Below are 17,875 nucleotides of genomic sequence, written 5' to 3' on the forward strand. Positions count from 1 at the left end.
CTCAAGGTCAGCCTGGATTACATACCTAGACACTGTCTCAAAACATACATACATACATACATGCATACATACATACATAAAAGATCACACATTTCAAATCCTATAGATATACCACAGCCAGTATTGTTTAATAAGTTTTAATTTGCCTTTCATCAGGTGGTTCACAGAACCAGTACACTAGGGTTTGGTTAGATATTGTAACATTAAAATTTCCCAATACTGGCCAGGATTCCAGTTCATCACATACATTCTCATTGTTTCCTCAAACAGAGGGGAATGGAGTGACCTTTTGTTGACAGTGGTTAGCAATAATAAGGCTACTGTACATAATTAGCAATCCCCCAGAATTCATTCCCATCGGTTTGTTGCAGTGTCATAGAAAGGTTTTGAAACTCTTCTCTTTTAAAGCTTCCTGAGCAGGTCTTAGAAAAGATTCCAATTCTGTTTAGCACCCAAGTAGGGAAACAGCTTGGACTTACAAGGTTGGACAGATCTGGTTTTTAGTATCTTTAACATTAAAATACATTGGCTTAGCCAATGGAGAAGACACTTCAGTGAGCATTTCACAAAGAAATGCTATAAGACTCAGGCTAAATCTGCAACCAAAACTAATAAACTGACAAAAAAAAAATACTCAGAGCAATCATAGGAATTTAACTCAGGAACTATACCTACTCCACTTGGGGGGTACTAGATAAGGCTCAAACTGAATGAGAGGAAACTTAAGACTCTGTTGAAGCTTATACCAGCGTATCTCTTTTTGTGCCATGGGGGACCACTGTCCATTGAATGACAGCTACTGCCCACATCTGCACCAGGGTGAATAGAACATTCCTATTCTGGCAGAAGATCAGGGAGCAGCTATGCAAAAACTCCCATCTCTGAAAGGATAGTACATCACCCAGACTTTCCAAAACTGATATATCACAAGGCATTAACACCTCTACAGTTCTCAACCAGATGTCATACTAGCTTGTATACCAAAATTCACAATTTGGCATACATGTGTATATACAGTCATGTGCGTGTAAAGGTTTGTAATAGGAAGTTCTCATGCAGAAATACTTCCAATTACCTTCTACCAGTAGCTACATAAACAAGTGAAAGCACTTAAGAGGTATGAGAGGGAAAGAATTTATCCCTCATCTATAATACAAGTACCTTTCTTTAAGAACCATGAAAAAGGGTAGACCACAATGTCAAAAGCAGCTGTCATGTCAGTAGAATTGCTTTGTCTTATATCAGAGACCTAGGTTAATGTTTCAGTGAGTTGAAAAGAATTTTGACATTGAAAGCCATGCCTTCTGTCCAGTTAGAGATTTAACACAAAAGCATAACCTGGTATGGTACATGCATGTAAACAAATCCAGACAACCACAGATAGCACAACAGTGTCAATGCTTCACAGCTGAAATGACCATGTGTAGTGGCTACAGGCTCGGAGAGGTAGCAGGGCTATCCTCCAGACGTGTCCTTGAGGTATGGTTATTTCTTGTTCAATCTTGCAGCTCCAAGGCAGAAAACGGGGGTGGGGGGAGTATATTACTTTTTCATTCTATTCCCCAATTTATACTTAACCTGAAGATTACTTCATTTTTTCATTGTGAAGATTCCCCTCCCCCATGAGAAACAATCTGATTATACAAGATGTTTTGTTTTGTTTTTTACTAAAACTCATGAGATTTTTACTACCCTACCACATTTCAAGAGGGAAGATTTCAAGACACAATGGGAAAGTCCAAAATTCTAAGGATCCATTTGTCACATAGATAAGAACTCCAATTCAGAGGACCAGAAACATGACAGCTCTGGCCATTAAGGTGTCTCCTTGATGCTTACCAGATGCGTTTCTATGAGATTAAGGTAAGGCATGCCAGGCAATGCCTATTAGGCGCTTTCTTTTACAAAGAGGGACACAAGTAGAATATGGTGGGGCAAGAAAGGAAGGGAACTGAATGTGATTTTAAATCACCAGGCAAGTCCAAGGTTGAATTATCCTATTTTCCAGCTAGTGGCTATCCCTCATCTCTCCTCCCCCTGTAAAAACATTAGAAATGTCAGATGAGAGGATGAGCAATCCGTTTGGTTCAACATTCTGCCTTTAAAAGAAGCACTAAGAGGCAGACTGGAGGACATATTTGCCTTCTTAATTATGTATCACCAAGTATCACCAGTTTAATTAGAGGAGGCCATCATACAAGTATTCCTCAAACTTCCTGCATCCATGTGCATTTTCCTAGAAACTCTCCAAGTTTCTGATCTGCTAAAGTACTTCCTTTTCCACAAGGTGGGGGAGATAAGAGTCTAGATGTAGGGTCCTTGTTCCTGACTGGCTGTGTAATCAGACACTCCCTTCAGCTTTCATCTTTATGGAACAGCAGCTATATTTCAAAGACATACGAAATGCCTCTGCTTCCAGAGGTATTTCACTTTTGCCATTCTCTGGACCTTTGCTCCCTTTATGACATATTTGATGAAGTCACTAGGTATGTGTGGGTAATTAAAGTTTCTCACTAGTTTTGCATGAGATGGTGTCTTCCGTAGTCCATAGCACCCTTCCTGTTGGCGCCTACCTCTAGAGGGCAGTCAAGCTTTTGGCTCCACCTGCACACTGACCCCTCTTCCCTCATTGCAAAGCGTCCATGTCTTTCCTGAGTTCAAACAGAGCTTGCTGCCATATTAGTTGATCACTCTTCCATAAATACATTACCTTCTACCAACTATGCTGAACCTCGCACATCAGTCCTGCTTGTAACCTAAGAAAGGTCACAATATATAATTTTTTATCATCTCTTAAGTTGTTCCTTTTTAAGCTTTTTGTTTTTATCTCTTCTGATGTGCTTGGGAATTAGAAACATTTGGTTATGATGTAAAATCCTACTTTCAGTTCATTTATAAGAATCTTAAGGTTGAACTGTGAGCACTGATTCTTAGGAAGCTTCACCTGTTAACATTCTTTCCAGGGAGATGTCTGCTTTTTCTCTAAGTCTAATTTGTAAGCCTGACAAATTTCCACAGTCCCATAGCAAATTTTTAAAGGTTGCCTTTGTAAAAACATGACGAAAGTCTGAATAAATTAGATCTAGCTTTTCACAAATGCATGTTTCTCTCTCGCCTCCAAAAAACTAGAGGATAGCTAGACATGGTGGTGCATGCCTATAATCCCAGCCTTTGGGACACTGAGGCAGAAAAATGTCAAGTTTGAAGCCAGCCTGGACTGCATGGCAAGACTTTATCTCAAACACACATATGAACACACACAACTGGGGATGAGGCTCAACTGGAAGAGTGCTTGGCTAGCAAGCAGGAGGCCCTGAGTTCAAACTCAAGTACCATAAAAAAAAAAAAAGTATACAAGTCAAGCATGATTTTTTTTTCATAAAACTCACGCTTTTTCTTTCAAAAGTTCATGTAAAATTAAGACTCCAGTGACATCAACTAATTGTTTTTCCATCTTGCCAAGTCAAGGTGAGTTAGCTAATTAACTTCTGTGCACCACCAAGCAGTATGGGTAAATGAAGAGTCTGAAGAGTTAGCCAAGAAAGAAGAGAGAAACAACTCTTTCATAGGGCAAGGGAGAAAATCTAGATAAGAAGGGGTTTGTTATTACTTTAGTTAAAACACATGATTTTAAAAAGCCACAGTAACAGAGGATTGAGAGTCAGCGGGCTGAAATGTTTATGTTGAAGTTTAAAACACACAGCACCCAAACCACCAAGTGCTGATTGAGCACTGGCAGAAAATCACAGCGCTGGGACAGCAGATGACCAGCGACCCAGGGAGACATACTAAGTGACCTTTTAGGGACAGCTTTGGAGGAAGGGCATGACTTGCAAGGGGCTCAGAATTGAGCTTCCTACTGATTCCTACCACAATATGCCTTCAGCCACCTCAGAGTAAATATTTTTTCTTGATTTAATTTCAAACAAATTATGTTATAGAAGGGAAAGAGGATATGGCTGAGTCACAACTGTTAACTTTCTCCCCTAGCAGCATCATGATGAAAGTATAACAGAATGGAAGCTTGACCTGAAATATCTGACCAGAATAGAATACCAGCCAAGATGATAAAGGCCTGGTTCCCATTACAAACCAGGCAGAGTCCAGCACTCCCTTAATCTGTGCTCCTCCTGTTTCCACCCCTTTGCTCACCTGGTTCCTGTTCTACTCCTCTAACCTGGCCAGAAGGCAGGCCAAAGACTTGTCAGGTCTGCTGCAGGAAGCTCTGAGTCATGGGATCTGGTGGCTCTGTACATTGCGGAGGTGGCCTCTGCCTTTGTTCACATAGACATTAAGGGAACCAAGCATCTCTGCTATGAAACAAGAAGATAAAATGGCCCTACCATGTGAAAATCCTACCTAGTATGCAGAGGGCCTAAAGGCTTTATACAACCAAGACAGGATGCATGAGCCACATACAAAGCTACCCCATTTCCTGGGATGTGGTCTTGCTTTGCCCTAACCTCCATCCTGTTAGAACAGAAGGTGGAAAACACACAACAAGGTAAAGTGCACACTCTCTTCTCCTCTGGCACCCTCAACAGACAGTGTACTCTGTCCTAGATGGTGCTATTGCTGGTGATCTCTTCTCTCCTTGGCACAGATGGTGGCGCCACTGCTGTCAGAGCTCAAAGAGGGGGTTATATTTCCTAATCTCCTGGAGAAGTCTTTCTTTGTCCTGGTTGGCACTGGCCAATGCTTGTTTAGTTTCTGTGAGTTCTTTTTGTAGGGTAGGCAGTTCTTTCACCTAAGGAGCAATAAGAAGTTCACAGTTAGCAAACATGGTAATACCATCTGGCAACAGCATCCAGAGAGGGAGAACAAGAAGGAAGAACTCAAACAGAAAAACCAGTATGTCAGGCCAGTGATTAAGAGACCTCAACCAGACCTTTCCAAGAGCCTAACTGCCCTTCAGACATCCTCAGTATAGGGACGGTAATGGGTAGAGTGTGTGAGCAGCAGCCACTCCCCACCAGTTTTGACTTACATCTCCAGTGAGCACCTTCAGAAGCTGCTGTTAGGGATCAGGAGGTCAAACCACCCAGGTCACACAATGGAAAGTGACCTTTTCAGCCCTCCAGGGTTTTTTTCCATCAACTTTCACAATGACAGCCCCTGAACTTAGGGGAAGGTACAGTTCTGTTAGGTTCTCACCTGCTGTCCAAAAACCTCTTCTGTGGGCATGAGGAACACCTGTTCTTTTGAGGAGTGTGTCTTTTCACTTTTAGGAACCTCAAACAATGGTCTATCCTGAGCAGCAGCTGGAGAAAAAAGTGAAAGTTCAAGGTGACAAAACTGCTAGTCACTTATAAGAAAGAGATAAAGGGCAGGGAGGCCAAGAGGCCAACAACACTCACCACTGATGTGGAATACGCCGTCGTCACTGCGCCTCAGCACAATGTGCTCCATGGCCACCGTGACAGGGACAGGGCCAGGAGACGTTGGGTAGATTGGGGGAATATCATCCTGAGCAAAGAGGAAAACTAGATGATGTCCCCTTCCTGCTCAGGGAGTGGAGGTAACAAACCAGCTTCTACCACTAAACTTGCAGCAGCTGTATGCCACTGGTTCTCCACATAATTAAATGTCTTCCATTCTTAAGATGGCAAAACTGAGGATCAGACAACCTAAGAGCCTGCATGTGATTTTGCGGCATGCCAAATTCAAGGTCAGGGTAGAGACAAGATTTCCCTGCCCAACCAAACCTTTACGTGTCCCCAAACACTGACAGAGAAAACTAGTATGTTCTTGTTTGATCCTCACCAAATATTACCGTGATAAGAGACTAACAATTATGCTACTAGAGGGCTAGATATGGCTTAGCAGTAGAGTGCTTGCCTAGCATGCATGAATACCTGGGTTCAATTCCTCAGTACAACATAAACAGAAAAAGCAGGAAGTGACACTGTGGCTCAAGTGGTGAATGCTAGCCTACCCCAGGGACAGTGCCCAGGCCCTGAGTTCAAGCCCAAGGACTGGAAAAACAAAAACAAAAAACTGTGCTACTAGAATTTCAGCCTTGACAAAGACTGGACAAAAATCAAGGTCTCTCTCACCTTTAGGGTAATACTGGAGTTCAGGAGCTCAATCTGCATGGGGACCACCACTGGGACTTCCTCGTCCTCCAAGAAGGGCCCCAGACCATTGAGCACTGAAGTGAGCATCTCAAGGTCACAGCCCTGAAGGGAGAAATTCAGGAAGCCATTTTGGGTAGCCAGGGGGGAGTGAACTGCTGCACCAGGGCCCACTTCAAAGCGAAGGCGCACAGCTGGCCTGATATGGCCAGTCTTCAACTCTGAGGATTCCTGGAAGCTTGCACCTTTAAGAAAGAACAAATATGTCAATTAACATAAGAACTATTTTAAGCACTTTACATATGTTAGATATTCATAATGATACGATGGTCAAAAGGATTATCATCCTATTCATTCTATCCACCTATTAAAGAATTTAAAGGCAGGAAAATGTTTAAAGCAGAAAGAGCAAAGCTATAATAGTAGTGACATTCTCCATTCAGAGAGAGACTTGAAAGAAGAATCCAATGGAGTCCTCTCAGAGGGCTATCTTTATAGTACTGGACTCCTCTCATACTTCTTCCCTTGGGCTTTGTGCTGAAAGCTTCAAGCCTGTGCTACCCTGGCTCTTTTAAGTGGGTGAGCTCCCCTTTCAGCAGGAATCCAGACACTATGGGAACAAGAAGCACTATGATGGGCCACATGTCATCTGCCATGTGTTATAGCCACCACTTTTTATCCCCATCTATTTTAAGTTCCAAAATTCTTTTCCTCAAAACAGAAAATAACTTGCCCAAAGCAACGATAAGATTTTAAACCCGGGTAATCTGGCTTCAAAATCCATAAAGCTACTTTGCTACAATGCCTCTTAAGATGGAAGAGAGAAGGAGCAACAAAAAGCTGGCCTTCAACTGGAAATGTGGTTCACCTGGTAGAGAGCCTGCCAAGTAAGCCTGTGGCCCTTAGTTCAAACAACAGAAGGAAGAGTTTAGGGGTGGGGGTGGCTTTGCTCTGAATTTGAGGTGCTATATGTTAGCCAAGGAAAAGTGCTCGCTCGCTCTCTGTCTCTCTGTCTCTCTCTGTCTCTGTCTCTCTCTTTCTCTGTGGACTGTGGGACTTGCTTGAACTTAGGGCCTGAGCGCTGTCCCTGAGCCTCTTTGTGCTCAAGGCTAGCATGCTCTATTCCAGTTTTTTAATGGCTAATTAGAGATAGAGAGTCTCACAGGGACTTTTCTGCCTGGGCTGACTTCGAACCCATAATCCTCAGATCTCAGCCTCTTGAGTAGCTAGGATTACAGGAATGAGCCTCTGGTGCTCCAGTGCACAGAACTGTGCACTGGAGCTGGGAAAGCTCTTCAAACATAGAATCCTCACTGAGCATGGACAGAGACAAGAAGATACAGAGTATAAAACCAGCCCAAGGGCTGGGGATATGACCTAGTGGCAAGAATGCTTGCCTCGTATACATGAGGCCCTGGGTTCGATTCCCCAGCACCACATATACAGAAAATGGCCAGAAGTGGTGCTGTGGCTCAAGTGGCAGAGTGCTAGCTTTGAGTAAAAAGAAGCCAGGGACAGTGCTCAGGCCCTGAGTCCAAGACCCAGGACTGGCAAAAAAAAAAAAAAAAAAACAGCCCAAGCAAAATTAATAAGACTATCTCAAAAACAAAATACAAGCTAGGCACTGGTGGCTCATGCCTATAACCCTAGCTACTTAGAAGGCTGAGATCTGAGGATCAACAGTTTGAAGCTAGGTCAAGCAGGAGTCTGTGAGTCTCTTATCTCCAATAAGGCCTTTTTGGAAAAAAAAGCAAAAGGTGGTATATTTAAATAGTAATAAAAGTTAATTATGGTAAACACAATCTATAATTTCCAGGATATCATGTTTTGTTAAAGAAGTAAAACACAGGCAAGCATAGGTGACTCATACCTATATCCTAGCTACTCAGGAGACTGATACAAGGATCTTTTTTTTTTTTTTTTTTTTTGCCAGTCCTGGGGCTTGAACTCAGGGCCTGGGCACTATGCCTGAGTTTCTTTTGTTCAAGGCTAGCACTCTACCACTTCAGTCACAGCACCACTCCTGGCTTTGTTTATGCAGTACTGAGGTACTGAGGAATTGAACCCAGGGCTTCATGCATGCTAGACAAGCACTCTACCATTAAGTCACATTCCCAGCCCCCGATTTGATGATCATAGGATAAAGAATTCCCTGCTTGTGGCAGGAAGTCCATGAGACAAGTCTTATCTCCAATTAACCACTACTAATCAGTGGTGCTGTGGCTCAGCCTTGAGCAAAATGCTAAGGGACAATTCCCAGGCCCCCTAAGTTCAAGCCCCAATACATGCACCAAAAAAGAAAGGAAAAGGAAAGGAAGAGAAGAGAAAGAGAAAAGGGAGGGAGGGAAGCAAGTCACAAAATAAATACAAACTACCATTACATTTAGAAAACTCAAAAACCAACAAAGCAAAATAATATGTCAGAAACAGATGTGGAAAACCAGGCACAGGTGGCTCACTCCCTAATAATCCTCAAGAAGCTGAGACCTGATGATATGAGGTTCAAAGCCAGTCTGGGCAGACAAATTCAAGTACCCAGCAAATAGCCAGAAGTGGCGGTGTTGCTCAAGAGGCAGAGCACCAGCCATGAGTGAAAAAGCTGATCAAGGCTCTGAGCTCAAGTACTAGCACACAAAAAAAATTACAAAATAAAGTAGGAGAATAATGACACAAAATTCACGATAATGATTAGGATCAGGGTAGAACAAGGAAGGATCAGAAGGACTGATATGACTCCAAGGACAACTATAACCATACTGCTGCATTTATTAGACTCAATTAGACATGTGTTCTTTGTAGTAATACTAGTAGAAGTAGTTGTGGTGGTGGTGATAGTAGTAGTAGTTTACATTTATTTTACAAGTATTCCTTATCTGTTCTATGGGGAGGGGTTGTTTGTTGTTGTTTTTGCCAGTCCTGGGGCTTGGACTCAGAGCCCAAGCACTGTCCCTGGCTTCTTTTTGCTCAAGGCTAGCACTCTACTTCTTGAGCCACAGCGCCACTTTTGTCTTTTTCTGTTTATGTGGTGCTGAGGAATCGAAACCAGTGCTTTGTGCATGCTAGGCAAGCACTCTACCATCAAGACACATTCCCCCCCACCCCCCCAAAAAAGACACATTCCCAGCCCCTGTTCTATCTTTAAAGGTAACTTTGAAATAAAGCCTGTAATTTAAGTTCAGGTATTCCTATCATTTTTTTTTAATATAAATGATAATTTCCACCAAAGGAATGAATCTGAGTAACAGAGGTTCCCTGATCAGAAAAGAGTTTTCTGTTAAAAGCCACATAAAGGAATGGACACTGTTCTCAGGTAATCCCAGTAATCTCTGGACAGTGAATACAAAGCCCCAGAAAGAGCTGTGAGAAGCTCCTTGTAGGAGAGAGGCTTTACTGGAGATTCTCCTCTCCCAGGGGCTGCTAGGAAAAAGACCCAAGGGCTTGACATTAAAACAGCTGCCCTTAGGACACAGGAACCAGTACCAGTTCATCTTTGGCTGCCCTCGGATAAATCCTACCACACTGCCACCTTTCTTACCTGTGCATTGTCCATGCAGAAACTGCCAGAGTCCCACGGTGCCCAGCTGGTGCAAGGCTAGATCCTCTGTTTGCAAGGCTACATTCATGTCCTCACCACGCACCTCAATTCCCAAAGACACTTCATTCACCTTCAAGACCAAAACTGAGACCTGTCAAAGAAGAGTTCTTAGCTCCAAGTCTCAGACTTCAGCCCAGAGCCTACCCTCCACCCAGAAGAAAGTAGAGCTGCTGACCGGGTGAAGGTCAAGGCGGCCACTGGGTGAAACTGAACTGTTGGCGGCTGGCGACCCTTGGCCACAACTATCTACAACAGGGCTTGTGTCACCACCGGTGTCATTCAGGACACTTGGCAGAGATCCTGGTAGACCAGATTCTGGACCAGATTCTGCATAAAAACAAGACAACCGAGTTAAAAGGTACAAAAAACAAAACAAAACACAAAAAAACTGTTCAAATCTAACCTCTAAAAACAATGGCAACTGTGAAAACAAATGTTTATGACATTTGTAAGACAACCATAAGTTTGAAGATATTTGGTGAATTTAAGGAACTATTATAGATTTTTAAATGTGTAATAATGGCATGAGAGGAACCCCATTGTCCACTGGTAGATGAATGGATAAATGAACTGTGGCATATACATACAGTGTAACAGAACTCAACCTTAAAATGTAAGAGGATTCTGACAGTACTACAAAAAAACTTGTAGAATATAAGACATTATTGACTATAATCTATAGCATAACATATAATCTATAGCATAACAATAAGTTAGTCACAAAAGGATAACACTATATATGACCACTTAAAGTCAAGAAATTTCTAGACAAAGTAGGAAAGTGAATGTGGAGGGCTGAGGGGCACAGGACTGAAAAGCTGGTATTCAGTGTTATGAGACAAAAAGTCAGGAAGGGCTGGGAATGTGGCTTAGCGGTAGAGTGCTTGCCTAGCCTGCATGAAGCCCTGGGTTCAGTTCCTCAGAAAAAGCCAGAAGTGGCACTGTGGCTCAAGTGGTAGAGTGCTAGCCTTGAACAAAATGAGCTCAGGGACAGCGCCCAGACTGAGCTCAAGCCCCAGGACCGGCAAAAAAAAGAAAAAAAAAGTTTGTTTCCCAGCAATGCATACTGGAAATAGATACAATGATAGAATGAGGAAGTGGTGCTATAGCTTCAAGTGATAAAGCAAAAGAGCTCAGGGATAGCACCTAGGTTCAGAGTTCAAGCCCCATGGCAGACAAAAAAATAAAAAGGTGCTGGAATGTGGTTTAGCGGTAGAATGCTTGCCTTGCATAGGTGAAGCCCTGGGTTTGATTCCTCAGCACCACATAAACAGAAAAAGCTGGAAATGGCGCTGTGGCTCAAGTGGTAGAGTGTTAGCCTTGAGCAAAAGGGAGCCTGGGACAGTGTTCAGGCCCTGAGTCCAAGCCCCAGGACTGGCAAAAGAAAAAAACAAGCAAAACAAAAAACCAACCCTACTGAGACCCAGAGAGAGACAGAAACAGAGAGACAAAGACAGAGAGAGAAATTGATTGACTGATTGATTGATTTGACCAGGCACCTGTGGCTCATGCACGTAATCCTAATCCTAGCTACTCAGGAGACTGAGATCTGAGGATCGCATTCAAAGCCAGCCCAGGCAAGAAAGTCTGTGAGACTCTTATCTCCAATTAACCACCAGAAAACCACAAGTAGCGCTGTGGCTCAAGTGGTAGAGCACTAGCCTTGATCTGAAGAGCTCAGGGACAGGGCCTAGGCCCAGGGTTCAAAAAAGAAAACAGGTACAGCTGGGCGGGATGGCTCATTCCTGTACTCCTAGCTACTCAGGAGGCTGAGATCTGGGGATGACAGTTCAAAGCCAGCCCAGGCAGGAAAGTCCTTAAGATTTTCATCTCCAATGAACCACCAAAAAACCAGAAGTGGTATTGTGGCTCAAAGTGGTAGAGTGCTAGCCTTAGGCAGGAAAGCTCAAAGTCATTGCCCAGGCCCTGAGTTCAAGCTCCACAACTAACAACAACATCAAAAACAGTTGTTGGCAAGGATGCAGAGATGAGGTACCCCTAGAACAATGTGGGTGGAGAGATGTGAATCAACAGCCACTATAGAAAACAACATGATAGCTCTTCAAAAGACTGTCACCACAGGATCCAGCAAGCCCTTCTCTGGGTATAAAGCCAAGGAAATGGAATAAGTATGCTGTGGACACATCTGCACCCATGTTCACTGCAGCACTTCATTCCCAGTAGTCAAGTTAAAGAACCAACCTATATGTGCCTATCAACTAATAGGTGGACGATGAAAACATAGTATATATACACAATGAAATACTATTTAGCTTTTAAAAACAAGGCAATCCTGTCACTTAGGACATAGAGGACATTATGCTAATAAATGAGTTAGGGATAGAAAGGCAAAAATCCAATATTCTCTTATGTATGAAATCTGAAACAATCGAACACATAGAAAGAGCAGAATGGTGGTTACCAGGGGCTGGGGAGTGGAAGGAATGGAGATGTTGGTCAATGGGTACAATGTTTCAGCTAGAAAGGAAGAATAAATGATAAGTATTTGAGGTAATGGATATGTCATTTAGCTTGACTTTAAAAGTCTACATAGTTCATCATCGTGTTACTTTCGATCTTGTAAACACACAGGACTATAATTTGTCAGTATCCAACTTAAAAAAAGGAAGGCGCTGACAGTGTAGTTCAGTGGTAGATCACTTGCCAGCACACTCAAGGCCTGAAGAAAGAAAGAAAAGGAAAAAGAGGGAGGAGGGAGGAAGGGAAGAAAAAAGAGGGAGGGAGGGAGGAAAGATGGAAGAATTCTCTTTTTAAATACTCTCAAGGTATCTCAACTTTAAAAAGATTCTGTTTCATAATCCAAAAGAACCTGTGTAATTCCATAGGTGATTGATTTAATTCCTAGAAGTTAGCCATTTTATCTGTACACAAAAATTTCTAAATAACTTCAACAATAGGCTGGGAATATGGTCTAATGGCAAGACTGCTCGCCTTGTATACATGAAGCCCTGGGTTCGATTCCCCAGCACCACATATATAGAAAACTACTAGAAGTGGCGCTGTGGCTCAAGTGGCAGAGTGCTAGCCTTGAGCAAAAAGAAGCCAGGGACAGTGCTCAGGCCCTGAGTCCAAGGCCCAGGACTGGCAAAAAAAAAAAAACTTTTCAACAATAGGCAAAAATAAAAATGAGGGGGGAGAGGGGAATGAGGGAGGAGGTAACAAACAGTACAAGAAATGTATCCAATGCCTGACATATGAAACTGTAACCTCTCTGTACATCACTTTGACAATAAATAAGGGAAAAAATAAAATTTAAAAATAAATAATAAAAATGAACCCCAGAAAATGAACTATTGACACCACTGAACCAAATACAAATTTAACCCTATTTCCATAAATACACAGCTGTAAGGCTATTAATTTCTCCTTTAGTTTGAATCTCTTTCTATGCTAACGGTAAAGTATTAACCAATAACCCAGAAGATGTGGAGATAAAGTCAAAGCCGTAAACTACTGAGTTCTCTCTCTTTTATCTCTATTATCAAGTATCAACGACTCTTGAACTCCAGTATGAGAATTGACAGAAAGCCTTTCTGGATGGACTTCTGCAGCTTTCTTCCCACATACCAGACTCCAAGAGCATCACAAAGCTATCACTGCCATCACTGTCCACTGAAATCCTGTCTTCAGGGCCACTGCTATCCAGTGAGATGCCATCAAAGGACTGCTGAGATACTGTCCTCTTCATGGAGAAAAATCGGAGTCGGGCAGCACCTCCACCCACTGGGGCTGCCACTCCTTCATCTGTCTTGGCCATCGGCTCCCTATTAAAAGAAAACAGAAACAGAAAATATAATGTACAAATGTACAAATTTGAAAACATTTTGTTCCTATCTCCAGGGAATACACTTCCCAACTCTAACAGATGTGAACATAAATTTGGATATCATCTACTGCCTATTGTAAAAGGATGAAATTCTTTTTAACCACAAAAGAGACCAGTCAGGCTGGGTACTGGTAGTTTATGTCTGTAATCCTAGCTACTCAAAAGACTGAGAGCTGAGGATCTCTGTTCAAAGCCAGGCTGGGCAGAAAATTCCAAGAGATTCTTTTCTTCAGTTAACCAAAAACTTGAAAGTGGAGCTATTATTCAAATGTACAACACAGCCAAGCACTGAGTTCAACCCTCAGGGGCAGTACAAAACAGGAGAACAGCTGGTCACTCATAGCTCACACCTGTAACCTAGCTACTCAGGAGACTGAGATCTGAGGATCGGGGATCAAAGTCAGCTTGGGCAGAAAAGTCTGTGACACTCTTATCTCCAATTACTCACCAGAAAACCACAAGTGGCACTGTGGCTCAAGTGGTAGAGTGCTAGCCTTGAACAAAACAAACAAACAAAAAAAAAAAGCTAGGGACAGTGCTCAGGCCCTGAGTTCAAGCCCCAGGACTGGCAAAAAAAAAGGCAATGTCACAGTGAAACACACACACACACATCCCTTATACAACTAATGTATGCTTTTTTTTTTTCCTGTCATGGGGCTGGGCCTGGACACTGTCCCTGACCTCTTAAGCTCAAGGCTAGCACTCTACCACTTGAGCCACAGCACCACTTCCGGCTTTATCTGTTTATGTGGTGCTGAGGAATCTAATTCTAAGAGGTAAAAAGCATTAACTTGACAACTACTCATTGAACAGGCCATTCTATATTTTCTCCTATACTACATCATGGTGCTTCCAGTGTAGCTAGAAGGAAGCCTTAACCCCAGTGGTTAGAACTTGAGGAGAAGATAGAGGAATTAAAGGAGGCAAAGAAAACTCACTTGGCAGGGGGCAGGGACAACATCTTGTGCATTGTAGAGGTCATTCGGTCCCTTCCCAGACTGAAGGCATCCTTGGTTAAGGATACAGCTTCCTTGGTGAGGTCCATGGTGGCATGCAGAGCTTCCTTGGTGGCATCTTTGGTCATGTGAATAGCACTCGACAATTCTCCCTCCATGTTCTTCAGGGGAATGGAGTCTCCCTGCCCATTCACAGTAGGAACCCTGCCAGCAGGAGACTTCAACACAGTTGGTGAAGTGGAGGCTTGGGCTCTGCTCAGCTGCTTGGCCTGTAGGGACTCCACTGCCTCGTGGCCCTTTCTTGTCAGCTGCTGTGCAGGCAAACCTGAGTCCTGCAGCTCTCCATTACTATGTGGCTGGGCTACACCAACATTTTCAATATTACTGTTCTCAAGCACCTTCTCAGGACTTGCTGGGCCCTGGTCTGAGGAGGCATCAGACTTTAGCTCCTGATCCTCTGATGGAGAGAGCTCTGAATATATGAGGCTAGTGGTATCTGAACCAGCAGAGTCAGCATCGGCAGTCCCAGGGGTAGGATGCATGAGCAGTGCCACCTCAGCACTGGGAAAGAGGACACCAATGCAAGCTGTCTGGTCCTGCAGGGGAGACCCAGTCATGGCCTCAGTGTCCTTAGTCAGCTGCTCCTGAAGCCCCTGCAGCACCTCCTTCAGTCGGAGTAAGGCCAGGTACTGGTAGTGGTCCAGCCTCACGCAGACATGGGCAGGGGAGTGTACAAGCATGTGAACATCTGCTACATCGTCCAGTTCTGTCAGAGGCCCTTTGCTGTCCACAGCACCACGGCCTTCCCTGATAATCTCTACGACTTCTGTAAGGCCTGACAGGCTTTTCAAATCATGCTCAGTCTTTGACCTCTGATGAGGCACAGTTTCAGGGGCAAGGACTTCAGAATGGGCAGGGCTTCCAAAGCTAGCAGATGGTTTTAGCCTCCCCTCTGAGGCCAATAGGAGCTTCTGTGCCTGGGCTTGCTGCCAGCGGAGAGGCAGACAGGCCCAAATGGACAAAGGGAAGGGGGCCACAAAATTCAAGGTACGGCCTTTGAAGTTCTCTGTTCCTTCAAAGTCTAGGGATATCTGGGTGAAGTGGATGGACCAGAGGTCCTGGGAAGCCTTAGGCTTCTGGGGAGGATGAGAGGAACGGGAATCCATCTGGAAAGCATGATGTAAAAAGAGCATGTGCAGAAGACTAAAGCCACCAGGAACCTTGGGAAAGTGGTCATAATTAGAATGAAAGAACTCAGTAGCAGCAAAACCCCGGAAGATACTTTGGAGGTCTGGACTGCTACAGTGTGGGGCATGACGTGTGTTGGTGGCAATCATGCCTGAGGTAGAGACGGCAAGTGCTTGGGGTCGATGCAACTCCGCCTGCTGTCTCTTTTCCAGTGGGAAGCTCACCTTCAGAGAGAATAAAATGTAGTTCAGAATGGTTCATGTGAATGACCATCTGGGCTGGGAAACTGTTTTGTTTTTACTTCCATCAAAAGGACAGAGCAGAAATGTGGAGGATAATCATAGGGAAAATGCAGCTATGGTTATTAACAGAGGACAAAAATCCCACTTTCCGTACCTTCAACCGGAAAGCATCCAGTCGGATGTCCAAGTGCTCATTTTTCTGTCTTGAATCTTCTAGTTTGTAAATAGCTTTGAACTGCTCCAAGCTACGATATAAATCTAAGCAGAAGAGGTTTCCCCAGAGCAAACTAACAGGATCCATAGTAAATGTCAGACCATTTAATTGAATGTAGAGATTGGGACAGGGAACTGTAAAGCAGAGAGAAAAGAATCAAGTATAAAGCAGCAACGAGTAGTAGTCTTCTTACTTCCTAGCTAGTATTTATTTTGTTGCCAAGACAGCAAAGACAGGGGCTGGGAATATGGCCTAGTGGTAGAGAGCTTGCCTCATATACATAAGGCCCTGGGTTCGATTCCTTAGCACCACATATATAGAAAAATCCAGAAGTGGCACTCTGGCTCAAGTGGTAGAGTGCTAGCCTTGAGCAAAAAGAAGCTAGGGATAGTGCCCAGGCCCTGAGTTCAAGCCCCAGGACTGGCAAAAGAGAGACAGACAGACAGACAGACAGACAGAGAAAGAGCATGCGTGCAAGAGCAAAGATACACATCCACACAGAGCAGAGTTTTTCCTTTGGGATTTCGTGTGTGTGTGTGTGTGTGTGTGTGTGCGCGCGCGCTTTTCCTAGGGCTTGAATTCAGGGTCAGGGCTTAGGCACTGTCCATGCATGCAAGAGCAAAGATACACATCCACACAGAGCAGAGTTTTTCCTTAGGGAGGGAGGGAGGGAGGGAGGGAGGGAGGGAGGGAGAGAGAGAGAGTGAGAGAGAGAGAGAGAGAGAGAGAGTGTGTGTGTGTGTGTGTGTGTGTGTGTGTGTGCTTTTCCTAGGTCTTGAATTCAGGGTCAGGGCTTAGGCACTGTCCCTGAGCTTCTTTTGCTCAAAACTGGCACTCTACCACTAGAGCCACAAACTTTTTTTGGTATTTTACTAGAGTTAAATGTCTCAGGTATTTTCCTGCCTGGGCTGGCTTCAAGCCACAATCCTCAGATCTCAGCCTCCGGAGTAGCTAGGATTACACGTGTATATCACCAGAAGTATAGTAGAATTTTTTAATTGAAATAAGCAAATTTACACAAAAGTCCTAACAACACATACAACAAAGTTGACAAAGTTTAAACAGAAGAAATAGCCAGCCCTTATACTCACCAGGAAGCTCCTGATTATCTGGGAAGTAATACTCTGTGAACTCAACATGAATTGCAGAGACCTGAGAGGGGAGGTTGTGGAGTTTGCGACTGCAGGAAAGAAGTGTAGATGGCTTCTTACTGGGCTGTCCAGCCGTAGAAACCTAGATAATCACAACTTACTATTAATACCTACAGCAGCACTCAAAACAGAATTCATTTTCCTCTGAGGAGCACCTGCTCCATCCTTCCCTGTCACAGGCAACAGTGCTTGTCATACATTCCTAAAACTTTCATACCTGTCTGGAACTCTCCCCAAGTTACTTTTTCAGCAGGAGGTTGGAGCAGGGCATTCAGAAAAAAAAACTAGACTTTCCAAGTCCTTTTCTTAGAAGAAACAGATCCAACTGTCAAGCTACTCAGAAATGAGGCAAATAGACCCTGGATTCCAGTTTGTCCATAGTGTGCTAGATGTCTTCTAAGTGAACTTTCTAACCACATTTGCAGTGTCCTCACCTGGTGGATATCCAGGTCATCCACTCGTACAACCATGCAGCTAGAGCGTAAGCGATTCCATGCTGGAGGTCCAAAGGAAGCCTGTCTGCCCTGAGAGGGATTTTTCTCAAGAGGGTTCTTTCGAGGACTAGAAAGTAAATCTAAAAAAAAAAAAAAGATGGAAATTCTATTAAT

At 43.7% G+C, this 17,875-nt stretch overlaps 1 protein-coding gene and 1 long non-coding RNA gene across 3 annotated transcripts in view; one reads left to right on the top strand and one right to left on the bottom strand.

Moving 5' to 3' along the window:
* Positions 1–7,480, top strand: part of LOC125352678 — a 28,028-nt gene extending 20,548 nt beyond the window's left edge. The window contains exon 3 of the long non-coding RNA XR_007211204.1: positions 7,437–7,480. This is a non-coding gene — a long non-coding RNA (uncharacterized LOC125352678). The remainder of the gene's footprint in view (positions 1–7,436) is intronic.
* The window catches only part of Uhrf1bp1 (UHRF1 binding protein 1), a 46,077-nt gene continuing 28,323 nt past the window's right edge, over positions 122–17,875 (bottom strand). For both annotated transcript variants that reach the window (XM_048347912.1, XM_048347911.1), the window contains exons 11-21: positions 17,702–17,841; positions 17,208–17,349; positions 16,057–16,250; positions 14,455–15,884; positions 13,258–13,454; positions 9,845–9,996; positions 9,610–9,760; positions 6,057–6,319; positions 5,358–5,466; positions 5,155–5,261; positions 122–4,747 (exon numbers count right to left, since the gene is read on the bottom strand). In XM_048347912.1, coding sequence (XP_048203869.1) covers positions 4,622–4,747; positions 5,155–5,261; positions 5,358–5,466; positions 6,057–6,319; positions 9,610–9,760; positions 9,845–9,996; positions 13,258–13,454; positions 14,455–15,884; positions 16,057–16,250; positions 17,208–17,349; positions 17,702–17,841 — 3,011 coding nt within the window. In that variant the 3' untranslated portion in view covers positions 122–4,621. The remainder of the gene's footprint in view (positions 4,748–5,154; positions 5,262–5,357; positions 5,467–6,056; positions 6,320–9,609; positions 9,761–9,844; positions 9,997–13,257; positions 13,455–14,454; positions 15,885–16,056; positions 16,251–17,207; positions 17,350–17,701; positions 17,842–17,875) is intronic.

The sequence above is a fragment of the Perognathus longimembris genome, chromosome 6 (assembly GCF_023159225.1).
Source record: "Perognathus longimembris pacificus isolate PPM17 chromosome 6, ASM2315922v1, whole genome shotgun sequence".
In the NCBI taxonomy this organism is placed as follows: domain Eukaryota; kingdom Metazoa; phylum Chordata; class Mammalia; order Rodentia; family Heteromyidae; genus Perognathus; species Perognathus longimembris.